Source organism: Dermacentor silvarum, chromosome 9 (assembly GCF_013339745.2).
Source record: "Dermacentor silvarum isolate Dsil-2018 chromosome 9, BIME_Dsil_1.4, whole genome shotgun sequence".
In the NCBI taxonomy this organism is placed as follows: Eukaryota; Metazoa; Arthropoda; class Arachnida; order Ixodida; family Ixodidae; genus Dermacentor; species Dermacentor silvarum.
Window position 1 is genome coordinate 120,671,174 of NC_051162.1, and position 17,083 is coordinate 120,688,256.

Consider the following 17,083-nt stretch of genomic DNA (forward strand, 5'->3'; position numbering starts at 1 on the left):
TCTGCAGCCACGTATCAACAGCGCATTGAAACTCGTGAGCGGATGCGACACCAAAGAGTCTTGCGATAAGAAGTGTCATAACAGCGTCTAGGAAACGAGCTTGACACTGCGAGTGACAGTCACTGGTCTCCGTCCCGCTAGCTGCGGCAGCCGAGATGGGTGCCTTCACCATCGTTGCCGCCCAATTCCTGCTCTTTTCCATGCTGACTGCACGTTCGCTGGGAAACGCAGACGACGAACTGAAACTACAAGCCCACCTAAGCCCCGTAAGCGAAGCGTCGTCTTGATTCTTTTAACAATACTGGGCGAATGTTAACAGGTTCCTGAAGTAGCGAAACATTTTCTTTGTTGAGATGCCTGCGTGATTCGGAGAGAATGGTCCGATGTATGTGTAGTTGGTTGCAAAAGTCTGAAACCGCCGAATTTGAAATGACGCTATATCTCCCAAGCATTTGGTGACGGAAGCCAGTAAAATCACGCAACACTTTAATTTGCATGTACTAGTACTGGCTGAACATTTGGGCTGACTTTCTTTCTGAAATATGGCGATCCATATTTTTTTTTGCACCGACTTTGCGTGGAGATTAATGTGCGACACGCTTTGACATGACGCCACCCCTTTGATGCTGTCTATTAAACGGCCGTCTTAGTACGTTCAAAACTTTAAAAACTTTAATATTTTATAGTTTGTAGACTGCCTCACTGTTTTTAGTTACGACGATTTGGTCGGCGTTTCGGAGAACGATGATGTGCAGGGATAACACCTGGAACGAATGTTTGCGTATTAAAAAAATACTTACTGAACGTTTCTTTCACTTTTCCGTAGCAACGTTCTGGCCAAGCTAAGAGTGACATTACAGCTCACCTCGAGACAGTGGAATATATCTCTCTCGTCTAGAAGCTGTTGGCTCTATTGGCGTCGCAGGAAGAAACACGCCTTGTTCGTTAAAATAGAACATTTGTACATTTAGGTTTTGTCGTAGTTTAGTTTCAAGGATGGCGGAAGAGAATCGCGTTATCGTTCGTCGCCTTTCTGACGTGAAAGAGTGCCTGAACGCAGTGCGAGCTCATCAAGTACCACGGCTACCCCTGCGAGCTCAGCTACGCGACGACAGATGACGGGTACGTGATCGAGGTGGACCACATCCCTCACGGTCGCCAGGGTAGCCCTTCCGCCGCCGGCAACCAAAGGACGCCTGGCTACCCGGTCCTCTTGCTGCCCGTCTTCACAAGCGCTTCAGAGATGTGGTTCCTGAACTACCCTTCGCAAAGTCCCGGCAAGTGCTCAACGAAGAAGCTACAGTGATCACTTGGGCATGTGAAATGGTTATCCCCCCCCCTCCCCCTCCCTCCCCGCATAGATCCGAAACCACTCATTCTCTGATAGAATAGTGGTGCCGCTTGTTTGCGCATGCGTAAATTAGGAAATTTTAGAAGCAGTGAAACCGAGGTTCGGAGACGGAAATCGGCCAATCGTTAAAAAGAATACAAACAAGGAACGACATGATGCAAAGGACTTACAAAAGCATAGGGGTTATTGGGTGCGTAATGACACTCGGGGGCACTAATTCTAAAGCTTAATAATTTATGCAACTGCAGTATAGGCAAGGGATACTTCCAGGACCTACCCGAGACTAGGCCGAACGACGCAGAGGCGCACGTCTTTAAACGCAATAAATAAAGAGAAAGAAAGGACGGCAGACTTGTGCGCTCTTGCAGAATCAAAGGCTATGTTCCAGGTGTTTATTTCGAGCAGCTGCATTTAGAATCTGTGTGTGTAGATGAACCTCAGAATTTAAAACGTTGCCCGCAGATGACTCATTAGTTTGACACTTTGGCCGCATGGTAAATTTTCCAGCTGTAGCTTAGCGTATTTTTAGCAAAATGCGGTACGTCGCTCATCCAATTTTTGCTCCCGTGCACGTCAGTCATAGCATTTGATAAGATCAGCCATAAGGTCAGTCATAGCGTCAGTAAGACATGACATGACCCCACAATTTTCACTTAATGTAATCTCGGTGGCTGCTACAGCTGTCCTGAGACGCTGTAACGAAAACCTATTCTAAACTGTTTTCATTTCATTTCTGCAATCAGCTCTCCAAGATTGGTCAAACATTTTTCGGGCTACCTCCGCTTCGCCTGTCTGTCAGGCGAAGTCACATTAACTGCGAAAACTCCTCATCTGATATGATGTGTGCTTCATTATGCATGATTAGGCTGACGAAAAGAAAAAAAAATATTTTTCTTATATTTTTCGCCATCAGCCCTCCACTATTGGTCAAAAGCTTTCGGGCAGAGCCCACTTCGCCTTTCTTTCATGCGACGTCACAAAACCGCGAAAACTCACCATGTCAAAGTTACATGTGCGCATTAAATATGTCATTAATATGCCGAACAAAACTCAGCTTTTTTTCGGAATAGCCGGAAAATTCCCTGTTCCAAAACGAATAATCTCGTCTGCCTACCGACAGCTCAGACAGTGGCTACTCGTAGCTGCCGGGGAGAACAGATTTATTTACGTATAATAAATGTTTTTACGCAGAGTATAACTCTGTCGAACCATTTCGGCACGTATACGACATTTCTCTGCGAACTCTTCTTCCCTGAGGACCTTTATTCGCGGAATTCTTAACATTCCGTTGTACGCCGACGCGATTTTCGACCAACTACCGCAAGCTAAGCAAGGGGAAGCGGACCAATCCCAGACGCCGGCACCACCCTCTTCATCCGGTTATCTGCTTTCACAGCGCTAGCTCCGCCCCGCCGAAAACCTCTGCATTTCTGCGTGCTCCTCGCCTCTTGCGAGCCAATAAGATAAGAAAAACCTGTCAAGGTAGACACCGCTACTCGCTTTGTAATTAAACGTGACCTCTATAAACGAGGAAAGCGTTTAATTGGGCGGGTGAAAAAATGATGAAGGCGACAGCCCAATGCTTACGTCAACGGTTAGGCAAATTTAACGTCAGGAGAAAGTAATAAGAGCAGATTGGAATAGTTCTACCTTATATGGCTCCTGGTAGAGTTAGCTAAATTATACAGCACTCTTAAAACCCATTTCTGACGATACAGAGTGCTTGCATACGCAATTTACTGCCAAAGACCTAATTAACCTATGCAATTTGAACTTTGCCTATGCATCACTAATAACAAGCCGCTTGTTTTCACCAAATATTATCTAGATTCCCCATTATGACTCATTGAGGGGACGGGGAAAATAGGGAGAAAACAATTTTAAGTATTTATTTGCAACGCAAGTAATAACTATTTTCTTGCGTAATTAATCCTGGAGCGTACTTCACGCATAGCATAGCCCCTATTTCCACCGAATATGAATCCGGTGTCAAATACAGTTATCCTAGGGCTCTGGGAAACATTACGGATAAAAGCCATATAACACTTCCAAGCCCTCGCTGAAATATCATTTTGCAAAGCCAGGGTTTAACTGACCTCTTGGAACTGTACCTGCACATCACCCATAAATTGCGTCGTATTGCCTCCAACTTGCAGCTTTGTAACACGTTGAGTTGTTCCAGGGCATCAGACAAATTTCCTACGTGTTTCATAGTATATGTTTCTCACAGTCTGATACACTTCTAAAGGTAGTTTTATAAAAAGGCTGCAATTACTCTTCTTATTCGTCTTTCTGGGGTTTTACGTGCAATTACTCGACACAGATGAACCAGTGGTCGTGCATCACGCGGAGCATGTTCCCTATTTCAGTCAAACATAAACAACATGGCTTATTAGGTTCAAGGAAGCCCGGGAGAAAAGTACGTCGCGAAATAGGGAAAAGACGAGTACTCAGAATTATAGTAAAGGCAGAATACGAAGCTACACAGTGCATACTTTTTCTTCACGCCCCCCATAAGATGGGCCTCATTCGGTGACCAAATATAAAATTGCTCCCTATTTCGTTTATTAAGGTCTGTGGCGAATTATAGTGAGTGTTTTATCTCCGCCTCTTAACAGGCAGAAATCTTAGGTCTAGCAATGTTCATTTAGCCCTAAGTAGCCCAAACACTTGAAAATTTGGCTGCAATAACTCTTAACATGCCTTCTCTTAACTCTAAACATAAAATCGTTGAATGATGCAGTTCTTTCAGAACGCCGTGAAAAGGCGCATATAATGTTTTCGACAGCCTCTACTCGCACTAACAGCTTTGCCGTAAGATCTAGCAGAAGTGTTACCTGCTCGGCTTCCATATAAACGTTGCCAACCTTAAATATAGCCAGTCGACGCAATGGCCGGGCTGTCTTGAGCTTGCAGCTATGGTCAGTGGTCAAGTCGAGAATGCAAGGAAGGCTTTCACCGATTAAGCGTGATGCGCCTGCCCCTCAGCCTGTCAGGCTTCATCAAGAAATAGATTCATTACAGATGCCACCCGAAAGCAGAAGATGTTGCCTGGTTCAACAAACAATCATTACGCAGCGGTCACGCACCACGCGTGTGAACAGCCGAAGTCACCAGTTGTGAGGACGAAGGCTGGCTTACTACTACCAAAGGCTCAATGCTCACCCTTATATTGTCTCCGAAGTAGTTGATGGCCAGCCCGCCTCACCCCGCCCCCTTCCTTACCCCTCCGGCGACTAAAGAAAAGGGTGAATACATATAAGCACAGGCAATATTATCCGCAGCAACACATATTAATATTATACAAAACAAAACGCAACACTGTGAATAATAGACAATAATGATGATTACATACACCAAATTTTTGAAACGGTGCATTTGGAAAATCGAGCATCAGAAAATGACTTCATTTTTTCTATTCTCAGAATGACATAAAGGATAAACGCAAATCGCTACGACAATGCAAGCCTCGTTTTATTGGGATTGTTAAGCAAACTAGACCCTGCGAATTCCTTGGAAAGTTGGGTGGTGAAGTATCTGTAGAATAGGTTCGCTAAACGTAATTCTACAGACTACAAATAGAAAGAATACAGAATACGTAGCAAGGCGGTGGCACTTGTGGGACAATCGTTGTAGGTAATAATTGGAATCACGTGATTCTGTTAGTGCTGAATAGATGAAACAGTGACAGCAATGAGTATTATTACAGTAACAAATCTCGCCTTTCTTTCCTCAGGCTTCCTGCTCGTTGACCGGGGCTTTGATGTGTGGTCCATGAACTCGAGGGAAGCGAAGTTGCACTCGAACCACACGACCCTCTCTCAAAATGATCACAAGTACTGGCGGTGGAGGTAAGCCCGCGTACTTAGCGTTCGCCAATGAAGGTGCGAACATCGCTAGCTTTGATACTTGCCTTTTTTAAAAATGTTTTTGACGCGAAGCTTCTTTTTCGAAAGCTCCAGGAATTTGCTGACTGTGAGTGCTGCTGTTGCTGTCTTGCATGCTCCGTAGAAGACTTTCATAACGAATCAGATTATATAGTATAACCATCTATGCTGGCTTACTGATGTGCCCGTGACGGGCTCTGGTCTATACTGAATTACAGAATGCAACAGCAAGTGATTCCCAAATATCCGCAATCCCAGAAATAGACACTTTCAAGCGCATAATTCTTTTATTAAAACGAAGCCCTCTACGGCTTCTTTTTCGTGGTTTGGCGCCTCTGCTCAGTCGTTTACTTGCCTAGTGAAGTGGGCCGATCCCGGAGGCAATGAAATGGTAAACTGGACCGCTTCCGGAGGCGGTGAAATGGTAAACTGGGCCGATCTCGGAAGCAGTATAATCCACGGTTGCGTGGGTCACGTGTGTCGCAGTGGTGTGTGGTTTCCAAATCTTGCCGTCCCGCCAGGCAGGCGCGTAATCACTCTGCTGTAGTACTCAGCGGTGAAGAGGAACAGTATTCTAGCGTTTACGTTAACGGCTTCGCGAAAGCTTCGCATCGCATAGATTCCAGTGAGCTTTGAGTGCATATAACTATTTTTTTTGCACTCGCCAAACTATTTGTATGAATGTATGAATATGAACAAATCGACACTTGGTAGCCATTTCCAGTAGATTAGCTTTCAATAGGGACCATTTTCAAAATCAGTAGACTTTCAGGTAGATAATGAGGGTTTCCCAAAGATTTGCCACTGTGCGACCCGCATTGGTCACGTGTACACTCGCACCACCCTCTCTTGTCGTCGTCCCAAGCGCTTGCGTGCCTAGTTTCCTTCCGCTTTCCCGGCATGGCGGTCCCGTCGTGCGTGTCTAGCTTACTCCGGCTCCCCGAGGTGGCGGTTGTCTTCCACGTGAATGTATGCCGTCGATTAAGACCGCCGATCAAAATAAAAGTGCGTGTGCGTGTGCCTTTCTTCGGGATGACCGCCGTCGCGGCTCAAGAGAAATAAAATTTGCTCATACCTTTGATCTAAACTCTGTGTTGCATCTACGCCGTGTGCTAAACTGCTTCGCTGCTAATCCACCTTTGAAGCAGTGGACAGGCGCGTGATTTTTCTTTCTCGTTACAAAGAAAGTGTTGTGAAGGAAAAAAAAAAGCATTTCTCAGCTACCGCAGACGGACGCGCACTGTAAAAGCACTTGCGCGCACCAAGCCAACACCAACTACATTGCTATCTAGGTGGTGTTGGCCAAGCCCGCTGACGTGTTGGCTGCATCTCGGCATCCTGTTTCGCACCATTAAATGCAACCACTGCGTTCATCGCTTCTTGCGTTTCCGCTGGATGTTTCGATAACTGCGCTTAACGTTTCGCCACGATTTTCAGCTTCGACGAGATCGGCCGCTACGACATGGCGGCGTGCGTCGACCACGTTCTCGAGGCCACCGGCGCCCCTAAGCTCACGCTGATGGGACTGTCCCAGGGTGTGGTCACAACCCTGGTCTTGCTGTCTACGCGCCCGGAGTACAACGAGAAGGTGATCGGGGCCCCGTTCGAATCACGCTCAAGACTTGGTTTAAAGGAACACTAAAGAGAGAAGAGAATTAATAAATTATCCTTCTGCAATACCTAGGAAAAGCCACATCTCACTGTGAGGAGATGCTTAGCAAGCCATAAAAGGCACCGATACCATCATGGGTCCCCCTACAGTCTTCGGACTATATATGGGACCCTAGTTTATAAAACGATTTTTTCATGATCTGCATCGTTACTCGTACACTAACAATAAACAAATTCTGAAATTCTGAAAAATTCCGATACCGAAGACAAGTGGCGACGCCACCTTGAAATTTTCGCACCAGGTCTATGTGACGTCATGAATTTTTATGGCGTCTGTTAGGGCCTAGTTAAAGGTCTGTCACAAAAGATGGACTAAATATTATATTTCAAAACAGGCAAGAACCGAACTTAGCGAGTTTCCGGAAGCTTTACTAGCTGACAGCAACCCAAATACGAAAATGTATTTTGAAATATATTAATTCACACCGACGTGCCGGTGCTGGGAATTTCAACGTGAAATTGAACAGAAATGGTTATATGAGCTTTGTTTTCTCTTCTAATAATCAACAACTTATCGCAACTTTAAGGAAAATAGAGGTTTCAAATGCTGTTTTATCAGTCTAAGTTAATTCATTGTTTTGATTTAGTGTTCATTTAGAGAAATATATGCTGACACGTTTTAGAAGTTGCAGAAAGTCTGCCGCATACTATTCGCATGTGTACTACTTTTGATATTGTTCCACTGAGAAGCTCCTTCTAGAAGTGGCAAAGTTTAGCAAATATTTTCCGCTTACCTAGACAGAACATAATATGGAATGGCATTTTGCATGGTCGAAGCTAGATTAAAGTGGAAGAATGTTCGGGATAAAAGATACAGGCACGTGGAACGCCGTTCCCGAACACTGAAAAATGATCGGCGCAACAATTTTTGTGTATCTCTGAGGAATGTTTTGAAAACTAACTTGAGCAACAAAGAGTTCTTTATTTATTTTTTTTTTCATTTTCGGGCATAAAAACAAGTGAAGTGATGACTGAAAAAATCTGCGAGCTGTTAATACGTAGTCTTTATTGCTTTAAGTTCACTGCCAAGAAGTTAGCGCGGATCGCACGCAGCCTGAACGCGTATCTTACCTAATTTCTCGTTATTCGGCATTTAATTTTGTGTTGACTTGTACCGATGAATGTATGGCACGCTATGGGGAAACATGCGAATGTGGCCATTATGTTTGACGTGCAGGTAGACCTCGTCATCGGATATGGTCCCGTGGCCAACATCACACACTCGGGGTCACCTGTATCTGTGGCAATGCCAATAATTTCACCTCTGCTTGTAAGTTGCCTCTTGAAAAAATGGCTGGTATTACCAGAGATATTGGAATGTGCTAGATCACTGAGTATCCCTTACGTTAAAAGCATTCTTGTAATTTATACGAATTACAAGCGCTCCTAACGTTCTCATTCCTATTCTGCATATAACCATCATTATCACAATCTGTGTCTGAGAAGTGCCAAATAAAACCGTTGACTCTTCATCCATTTCACAGTATACAGAAATCTGTGTGGCATCACCCTTAAATTAAAGTTAAGCATCTGCGAATATTTTGATCAAAACAGACGCTGAACATATTAAAATAGCGTGACACATGAACGTTAGTCGCGCCTCAGCATGCCCACGTAATGTATGAAAATGACCAATGATGCTACTGTTAGTTTCAGTAAGCTCAATATGTGGTAACAATATAGGCTATGTGAAGACTTAGGCTGGTCACAGATTGCTGGAAGCGATCATATTCAAGCTGGAAGCACAGTTTTCGATTTTAAAGGAGCGTTTCGCATCAAGTCCTTTTCATGAGCTTTTGAGTCAGACTTGTGCAATGGAGATGCTGACGTTGTCACTCATAAAGACCTCTGAATTCTCGTCTTTTAAGTTGGTAAGCCCAAATTACCTCGACATGTACAATGAGAGCTTTCTGGCACCCGCATCCTTTTTTAAACTATACTTTTTTTCTACAAAAACAATATGCTAAACTGCCACAGGAATCATGAAACACAGGTGCTAATTTGTGCATCTGCCTTGTAATCAATATTTAAAATATTAAGCGTGTGTGACAACGATGTAATCAGGTTGGCGTGCGCGTTAACGTGCGATTCATGATGTCTTTCCTAAAATACTTTCAGGAAATAGTTTAAAATTTGCAGCCAAAGAATGATGTAAACTGGCGCAAGACAAGGGTAATTGGAGATTGATGGTCGAGGCCCTTGCTCTGCAGTGGACATAAAATAGGCTCAATATGGTGATTACTCCTGTGCAGGGTTCACTTCAGCTAACGCCATTTTAGAGGCATTGGTGATATTGTTTCATTAAGAGAGCATGTGTTCATACCATGAATTTTTTAATAGTTCGAACTGATTTTCTAAATGTCGAATAGAGCGTGTAGGGCGATTCGGTCTGTTCAGATACACTCTAAGAACAGTTGCACCCTTTGGGGTGCATTTTTGCCACACAACAATAATCGTCATCTGTCTTGCTTGCGTTTCTTATCTTGAAAACTCTGCACTTGCTACTTTACTGTCGAGAACGCTGTGTCACGCTGATAACGCTCTTGTCGTTCGTGACCGAGAAGTGCCGGGCGCACAGCGTTAAAGAAAGGAAAGCCACGCAAGTCAGATGACGATTATTGTTCTGTGGCAAAAATACGCGTCAAAGGGTGCAACTGCTTTTAGAGTGTAGAATACCTGAAGCGCTCGAATTAAGTTGCGCGACATTTAAAAGGCATTTTTTAGACAACTAAATTAAAAGATTCAATAGTTAACCCTGAATTACTTTCTAGCGCATGTCGCAATTGGTAAACGGAAGTCTAGCCTCACTGAAGATATGTCTGCTTGACAGATACTATTCTAAACCTTTCACCAAATTCGAGATATCTTTCTTTAAAACTTGCTACGAATGCCTTTGTATTTCAGTTTTTTTGAAACTATCTCTTGAGTAGTGCGGGACGATTAAGCTGAATGGCCATGATATTTTTTGGCGGACACATGACTTCACTACTTAAGTTTTGTAGTTCGAATGAATAGTTGGGCGTGTTGGTTGAGCATGATCTAAAGTGCAAGGCACAAATACGACGACGAGATACCTTGCCAAATGGGTTCGATTAGTAATTGAGGTGAAAAGGGTCAATGAGGCAGGTGACAGGTGCGTGAGTGTTGCATTCATCTCGTTATGGCGCGAATAACTGTTTTACCGGAACACGACTGCGCACTAGTGATAGCGCTTCTTGTGTAAAATAGATGCGCTTTTTTCTGATTAAGCATTGCTGGAAGTGGCACCCTGTGTGTGTTACTCTATTTGTCTATTGTTATATTCATGCCTTGCACCTCACATCAGTTTCGTAAGTAAAACAACTCACATGAAGTGAATCTTGAAAAAAAATATATATTTGTGAGTATTCTTAAGTAGCTACCCGGACATTGTGATTCGCGTCTCTTCGGGTAAGTTTCCAGAAAGGGCGCTAAAGTGCTGTCACAGGCGTTTAAAAAAATCAATTTGAACGGAAAGCAGGTGGTGTATTTGCTGCCAACAGTTTCAATCAATCCATAAATCAATCCATCAATCAATGCAACCCATAATTATTGTTCTGTGTTGTGTATGTCAACCTGCGACGCAGACACGCAGGCAGGCGTTCGTACCTCAGTGGCATTGAAATCGACAACGCGATAGCGTTACGTTCGGGCAAGCACGGAGACTAGAAATGTAATCCCACCTAACGTTGCCTTTCTCCACAGTTGGCATTTGACCCATTGTCCAAAGGAGCTTACCTGGGATCAAAGATTATCTCCAAAATGTGTAAGATCGTCACCGGCCGTTTGTGCCCTGCTTTGATGAAGCTAACACACATGAGCAGCACGCTTCAGCTTAACAAGGTGAGCATCAATACGTATAATACTCATGAAGTAAACGTTGCAGATAAATAAACCAGTGACCTACACGAGTCTCTTGTGCACCTGAGAACAATATGCTCTGTGGAAAAAAAAAACTATGCGATATGAATACATTGTTTCTAGGAGCATAGACAACACAGGCATTTCCATCGGGTCTACATTTTCCACCTTAGTTTACATTTTGGGCACCATTACACCAGATATGAACAGATATCAACAACCCAAACTGTCAGTACTTCAGTGACCCGGTACCGGTTACCTATACGAGTCTCATGTGCACCTGAAGAACAATATGTTTTGTGAAAAAAAAAAGACAATGCAATATACATACACTGTTTTTAGGAGCATAGACAACACAAACACTTCCATCGGGTCTACTTTTTCCACCTTGATTTACATTTTGGGGCACCATTACACCAGAAATGAACCCATAGCAACAACCAAAACTTCAATACTTCGAAATATTGGTTATCTTTGAGGTAAATGTGCGCTTGTGGGACAAGACGCTAACATATTACGGCGACCAGTGCCCCCATAGTATGTCGACAAAGCAAGCACGTCTCGATTGGCGATTCGGCGGCGAGCTGTTGTAGATGCTTGGGCCGCCATACTAGGATCTGTAGGGCAGAGAACTGACATCCTTAGACGTCGGCCCCTTTTCGTGTTCATGAGAAAAAAGACGTAGGTTGAGATGTTTAGTAGCCTTCACCTGATGAGTTCAGAAGCTAGTAATATTTTTCAATGTAGACGTGCTTTGCAAAAGGCCATCACATTTTAAAAATAAATGTTTCGGAAGCGGACGCCAGCTAAAAGCAGGTATAATGTATGGGTTCCTTTCGTTCAATTCTACTCCCCTCTTATCCACCATTTGTGACTAGGCCAATGCCTGTGATAACGTCGGCGAAGCTGCACCGCAGCATTGACGAAGCGCGAAGAGAAACAGCATTGGACTAGAATTACTACATTATCGCAGACATGGTTCCTGCTAAAGTTCTATTGCGCAATATAATGGCTCGCAAGAAATGCCAGGCGGTCTGAAAGCTTCTTAACGAATGGACCTTGAATCACCTTGTTCAGCAAAACGCTTTGCCCGTAGCTCTATAAATGTTTTGTCGAAATTCCCTGATGGAATCGTTACTGCGCAAGAAGCTGTTACAAGGGAATTGAAAACTATTGCTATTTTTATTGCTATTTTCTCAGCCATGACGCACCAAACTCTCCAGAGTGAAGCAACGTCTTGAATTGCTTGCCATTTCAGACGCGGGTACCAGTGTATGTCGGACACTGGCCCGGAGGTACGTCAATACAAAACATGCGCCACTACCATCAGGTAAGTTTCTTCGTTCTTAACAACGCGCTTTCGTACACAGGACGGGCTTGTAGAAGACCGCGTCGCTCTAGTACTTTGATGATCTTTTATAGGGTTCAACGTTCTAAAGCAACACGGGATTTTTTATAGATGCCATATTCGATTAATATTTTCCCCGGTACTCCCTAAAAAGAACAGCCTTACAAAGAGATTTTGTGAAGGCTCCATCTTATGATTTAAGGACGAAATGGACGCGAGAAAAATATAGAATAGGCGGGACATTGTTGTGTACCGTCCTGCGCACTGTGAATATCGACTTATGTTAACTAATTCAACCAACAGTTTACGCTTGATAATTAGGCCACCAAGAACAATATCATAGAGAAGAAACAAAATTGCTTTGGTGTAATGCTGCAATTTGTAGTTCGATGTTTCCATCCGATTTTCAGTGCAAATGCAATCAGTTGTATATGTGTTCAAGTATACCAATCAACATTTGTCTGAAAAGGTTCCATTGGTGCCTTGGCGAGATTGTTGTCGACGACGTGATGTTCTCAGCGCTGTCATAAAATTCTTGTATGAGAGTTATCTGGGTTAGAAACATTGAAGAGGCTTCACCTGTACAAGTTAATTCTCCTCCCCCTCCCCCAGTTTCGTACCCATCATGAATACTGTATCTTTATCTTTTCACCCCCCCCCCCCCCAACCCCCCCTTACCTCATCCCCAATGCCGAGTTGGTCGGAACTTTGATTCAGGCCAACCTTTGAGTTCTTCTATCATAACAAATCTTTCCGTCCCTCCATCCGACTTCTGCAACATTTTCACGGAACGTGGAACAGAGGACCGTACGCGGGATTATTTAACTATAGACGGCAAATTTCCGGTATAGCAACATCGGAAGAAATACATTGGTCATGAGTTACGGTATTACATTACCACATAGCTGTAGCGGCGACACTATAGCGGACGCTCTCATTGGTTGTAGAAAAATACGAAGATTTGCAGAGCGCGCTATCAAAGAGAAGATCCAGCTACATTCCAAATTTGTTACCATTTCGGAACTATGCAGTCTGGCCGGTGCCACAAGGCAATGTGCAATGCGGCGCATAACTTATACAAGCATCATGCCAGTTACGCTCCTAGCGGTTCTAAGTCTCTGCTGAAATTTCGCCACATGTTCTTTTAATTGCTACTATTTCAAGTTTGATATATTTTCTCATAGAATAAGTTTTTTCCTTCTTTTCTTCCAAAATTTTGTTATTTGGAGATACGCAGTTCGTTTGTCATCTGTGTGGCCGGTCCCCGACGTGGGCTTGCGCCACGTTGAAAGAGTCTCGACATGAACATCAGCAACAAGCTGGCCAGGAGAGCCACATGCTGCTTCGCTGGCCATCCGCCTCGTGGTAATAGCCACTGACAAGTAAAGGTGTCTAGCGTAGAGTTTTGAGTAACTTTGAGGCCACAACTCTCTGTATCACTGATAGCATAAGCAGTACACTTTTTCTTTGTGCCAGTATGATTGCACCGTGCTGTGACACAGCGAGTGCACACGCGTGATTCGTCAGATGATTCAGTATTAGATGGAGCTTGATACAAATGTCAAAATCTTGGGACACACAGAGTTCCCAACTGTAGCAGCTCGCTCCATAAGTTTTCGGCTACGTAAGTCCCGGTTGAGCGTTTACTCTTATATTCAGGCGCGGTTTGATAAGCTACCATTTACACGCAGTAAATAATTAATTTAACGCTAATAAAGATGTAAAAGCATTTGTCATAGAGAAAGCAGCCTTAAGGTGGAAGTACGAGCTCTTTTACGTTGCTAACGCTCTTGTGAAAAGTTCATTCAAACCTCCGAACTTCAGTGGGAGCTATCCAGTATGCCAGGCTGCAGGCACGTCCGGTGCACCTCGGATTTCGGTATCTATGCATCTAGCTTGCCCCGCAATTTGCGTGATTTTCTTTCAACTGTTACACTATCCAAGCCAGAAAGTATTCCGGAATACTAGAGATTGTAAGAGGGCAGAAACGCAACATAGTTTCAACTTGAGCGATGGCAATGGGCCGACTGGTTAGAATACCATAGGCATATTATGGCGATTGAGATTTGTTGTATATTTCTCTAGTAAAGCAGTGGCGGGTGCATTAGTGCGCCCATTAAACATCAAAAAGAAAACCTCTACCTCGGAAAAGTGGGAGAAGTCCCTCAGAAGCTCGCTTTTGCCGACCAGCAATGGGCCGTCCAGCAGGCCCACGAAGCGGCCGCCAGGTATTCCCCGTCGGTCCCCACGTGGGAGACGCCCGCAACACGCTAAGCGCGTCCTGCAGGGCCTAAATAAAGTTTTTCCAGACCAGCCCAAACCTCTATGTCTTTTATACACTCAAAAGGAAAAGTACTGTGTTATGAATAATTGTTCTCATTTAGGCAAACGAGTTATTCCTAGTAGATTTTCTATCAGCGTACTTCATTTCATAAGAAATCTTGCATCAGTCGACCAACGTATATGTACACCGTTGGTTCAGACATAACAACAAAATGTGTTCGCTACGTCGGAAAGCTGTGCTTAACACCTCTATTGATGCAGGATAGGTGTCAATGGTTGTAATAATGGCCTTTTTTATGGGGCATACAAACACCTACATTAAAGATGTTGGCGGGAGACACTTCAGCAGTAGATTTTAAAAACACCCATTCCGTGCCTGCCACACGGTTTGAGTATTCTCTGAAGACGAAATAAACTCACGCGAAAAACATTTTTCAGGTGTACAAGGCGAAAAACTTCATCATGTACAACCACGGAATACTGGAAAATCGCCGGCGATATGGCCAGGCAAGTAGCGTGCATTTGGTTTGCGCATGAGGTTCATTTTTGAAACATCGAGTATATACGCTGTCCGGAAATGTTTTAAGAAAATTTTGCGAAAAAGATAAATGTTTGTGGCAGCACTGGGCTAAGGGAAACTGAAATATTCTGAAAATCGAAGGCCACAATCTGATGAAAAACAACAGTTCTAGTAATTATCATGAACTGCTAGATTCTGCATGAAGGGATAACGTGTTACAGGACAACGCAATAAGAAGAAATATTCAATCATTACTTGAGGCGTGATTGCAGAAAAAATTTTCATCGGTTAGGACATTAGTTGGATTTTCATCAGGACGCCTTCTAACCACGAAGTGCATGCATATTGGAGAGACAAATGCAATCAAGCAGGGCAGGCTATTGTTTTTTTGTTTCTCCCACCATGGATGCACGTTAGTTATACATGTAGCCATGCATCCTTGGAGTGTTCGTGTCCTTTAGACCCTCCTATTATTATTAAGGTTTGCAGGTTGTTTGCTTGTTTTGATGGAGCCTTTCGGTGAGCAATCACGGCAATCTATTTTACAACGTGACATTTTCGATTTGCTTAATATGCTTCATACTGTGCTCCGTAGCGAACGTCACTGAACGAACAAATAGAGTCTGCGCAAATTCGCATCCATACAACTGTGACGCATTCTTTCTGAGAAATTTGTACGCGGTTCTTTTGTCGATTCGGGCTACTTACTAGTGTACTGTATTTCCCTCTACATAGATTATATTGAATAGTTTGGCTCTTGCTATTCTTGTATATATATATATATATATATATATATATATATATATATATATACATATTAAGCTATGCCTTTATGTCACTATGCGAGTCTAGGCTAGAGCATGTAGCATGTATGTTTAGAACACGCGAATCCAGAAAGGCCAGTTTCACTGCGATTTATTGTCATTTACCTTGTACATTTGCAGATGACGCCACCAGCCTACCCCCTTGAACGAATCACGACCCCTATTGCTCTATTCTCATCGGAAGGAGACCTGGTGGCTGACACCCGTGACGTGGCAGACTTGGTGGCGAGGCTCGGGTCGAGCGTGATCTTCCACCGCATCGTTCCTCAGAGAACGTTTGGGCACGCGGACTTCGTCGCGGGATACAATGCGAACGAATTCTTGCACGATATTGCATTCGATCTCATCCGACAGCACGCTACGCAGCGGTCGTGAAAGAATGGCTACCTCGAGAGCATAATCTCATACCTTACGTTTAACAAAGTCGATAAGATATTAACAAAGTTTTCTGTATTGGTAGGTAAAAAATGACTTCTTCTCGGTGGCGCAGAAGAGCACGTTTCTGGGCGAGTTGGCGCTTTCTTGAAGACGTAACGCACTGCAGGGGCGCAGGCACAATCGTAGAGAACGACACACAGAGAAACGTGACCAACTCTAGGAGAGAGTTGCGGTTTTCATGAAGTGATATAAGCATGCTTTTTTTAGATGTTTGGACATAAACGAGTCTACAATACTCTGTTCATGCGTTCAGTGAGTTAACCAGTAGCAACATACTTGACACTGCGTCCGTGAGTTTTGCGATGAGAACATTGTGACAGAGAAGTGCAAGTTTGCCTAATAAAATGTTCATGTAGTTTCGTGTTGCAAGGCCGTGTTTGGTCATTCAATAGAATATGGACAATGAGTCGGGCGTCTCAGAGGGATCCCAGCCAACAGAGACCTAATTAAATGGTGGTAAGATTTCGAGGCCGTTTATTAGTGACACCCTTTTCTTTGGAGTCTCTACATCAGTGTGTAGCTTTTGTGTATAAAAGGGGCCCTGCTGTCCCTTCCCCTGCTGGCCCACCAAGAGCTACGCAGAACGTCTTGTGGTTGTTGTTGTTCTTTTTATACATGGCTGGAGTACTGGCCGATACGTAAACAAAATGTTGCAGCGCACAGTAGAAGGCAAAGGCGTGCACGTGCGCACAGGTGCAGAGAGCGGCAGGAGCAGACGAACGGAATGGCAGCCGAAGCGATAAGAGCGAAAGCGCCGCCCGTTCGCACAACAAGTGAAGCGACTAAATAAAGGTGTAGCATGCCAAAAAAGAAAATAGCCAAAATCACATTTCATTTCCACACATAATTGCATCAGTTTACTTTATTGCTATGTAGGTTGAA

General features: G+C 43.9%; 1 protein-coding gene across 1 annotated transcript; it reads left to right on the forward strand.

The window, feature by feature from the left end:
* Nucleotides 1-107: 107 nt before the first annotated feature.
* On the forward strand, nt 108-16,138 carry LOC119463860 (tear acid lipase-like protein). Its single transcript, XM_037724682.2, has 9 exons — nt 108-266; nt 1,061-1,277; nt 5,088-5,202; nt 6,676-6,826; nt 8,087-8,179; nt 10,633-10,770; nt 12,047-12,118; nt 14,858-14,926; nt 15,884-16,138. Exons 1-9 carry the CDS (start codon nt 156-158, stop codon nt 16,136-16,138), a joined length of 1,221 nt encoding a protein of 406 aa, XP_037580610.1. The 5' UTR covers nt 108-155.
* The last annotated feature ends 945 nt before the right edge of the window (nt 16,139-17,083 follow it).

Excerpts from the sequence above, each read along its gene's own strand:
- LOC119463860 (XM_037724682.2), top strand. The coding sequence starts at position 156 with ATGGGTGCCTTCACCATCGTTGCCGCCCAATTCCTGCTCTTTTCCATG. Across the intron at positions 267-1,060 it reads TACAAGCCCACCTAAGCCCC|TGCGAGCTCATCAAGTACCA; the intron begins GTAAGCGAAGCG and ends GCCTGAACGCAG. Across the intron at positions 6,827-8,086 it reads GCCCGGAGTACAACGAGAAG|GTAGACCTCGTCATCGGATA; the intron begins GTGATCGGGGCC and ends TTTGACGTGCAG.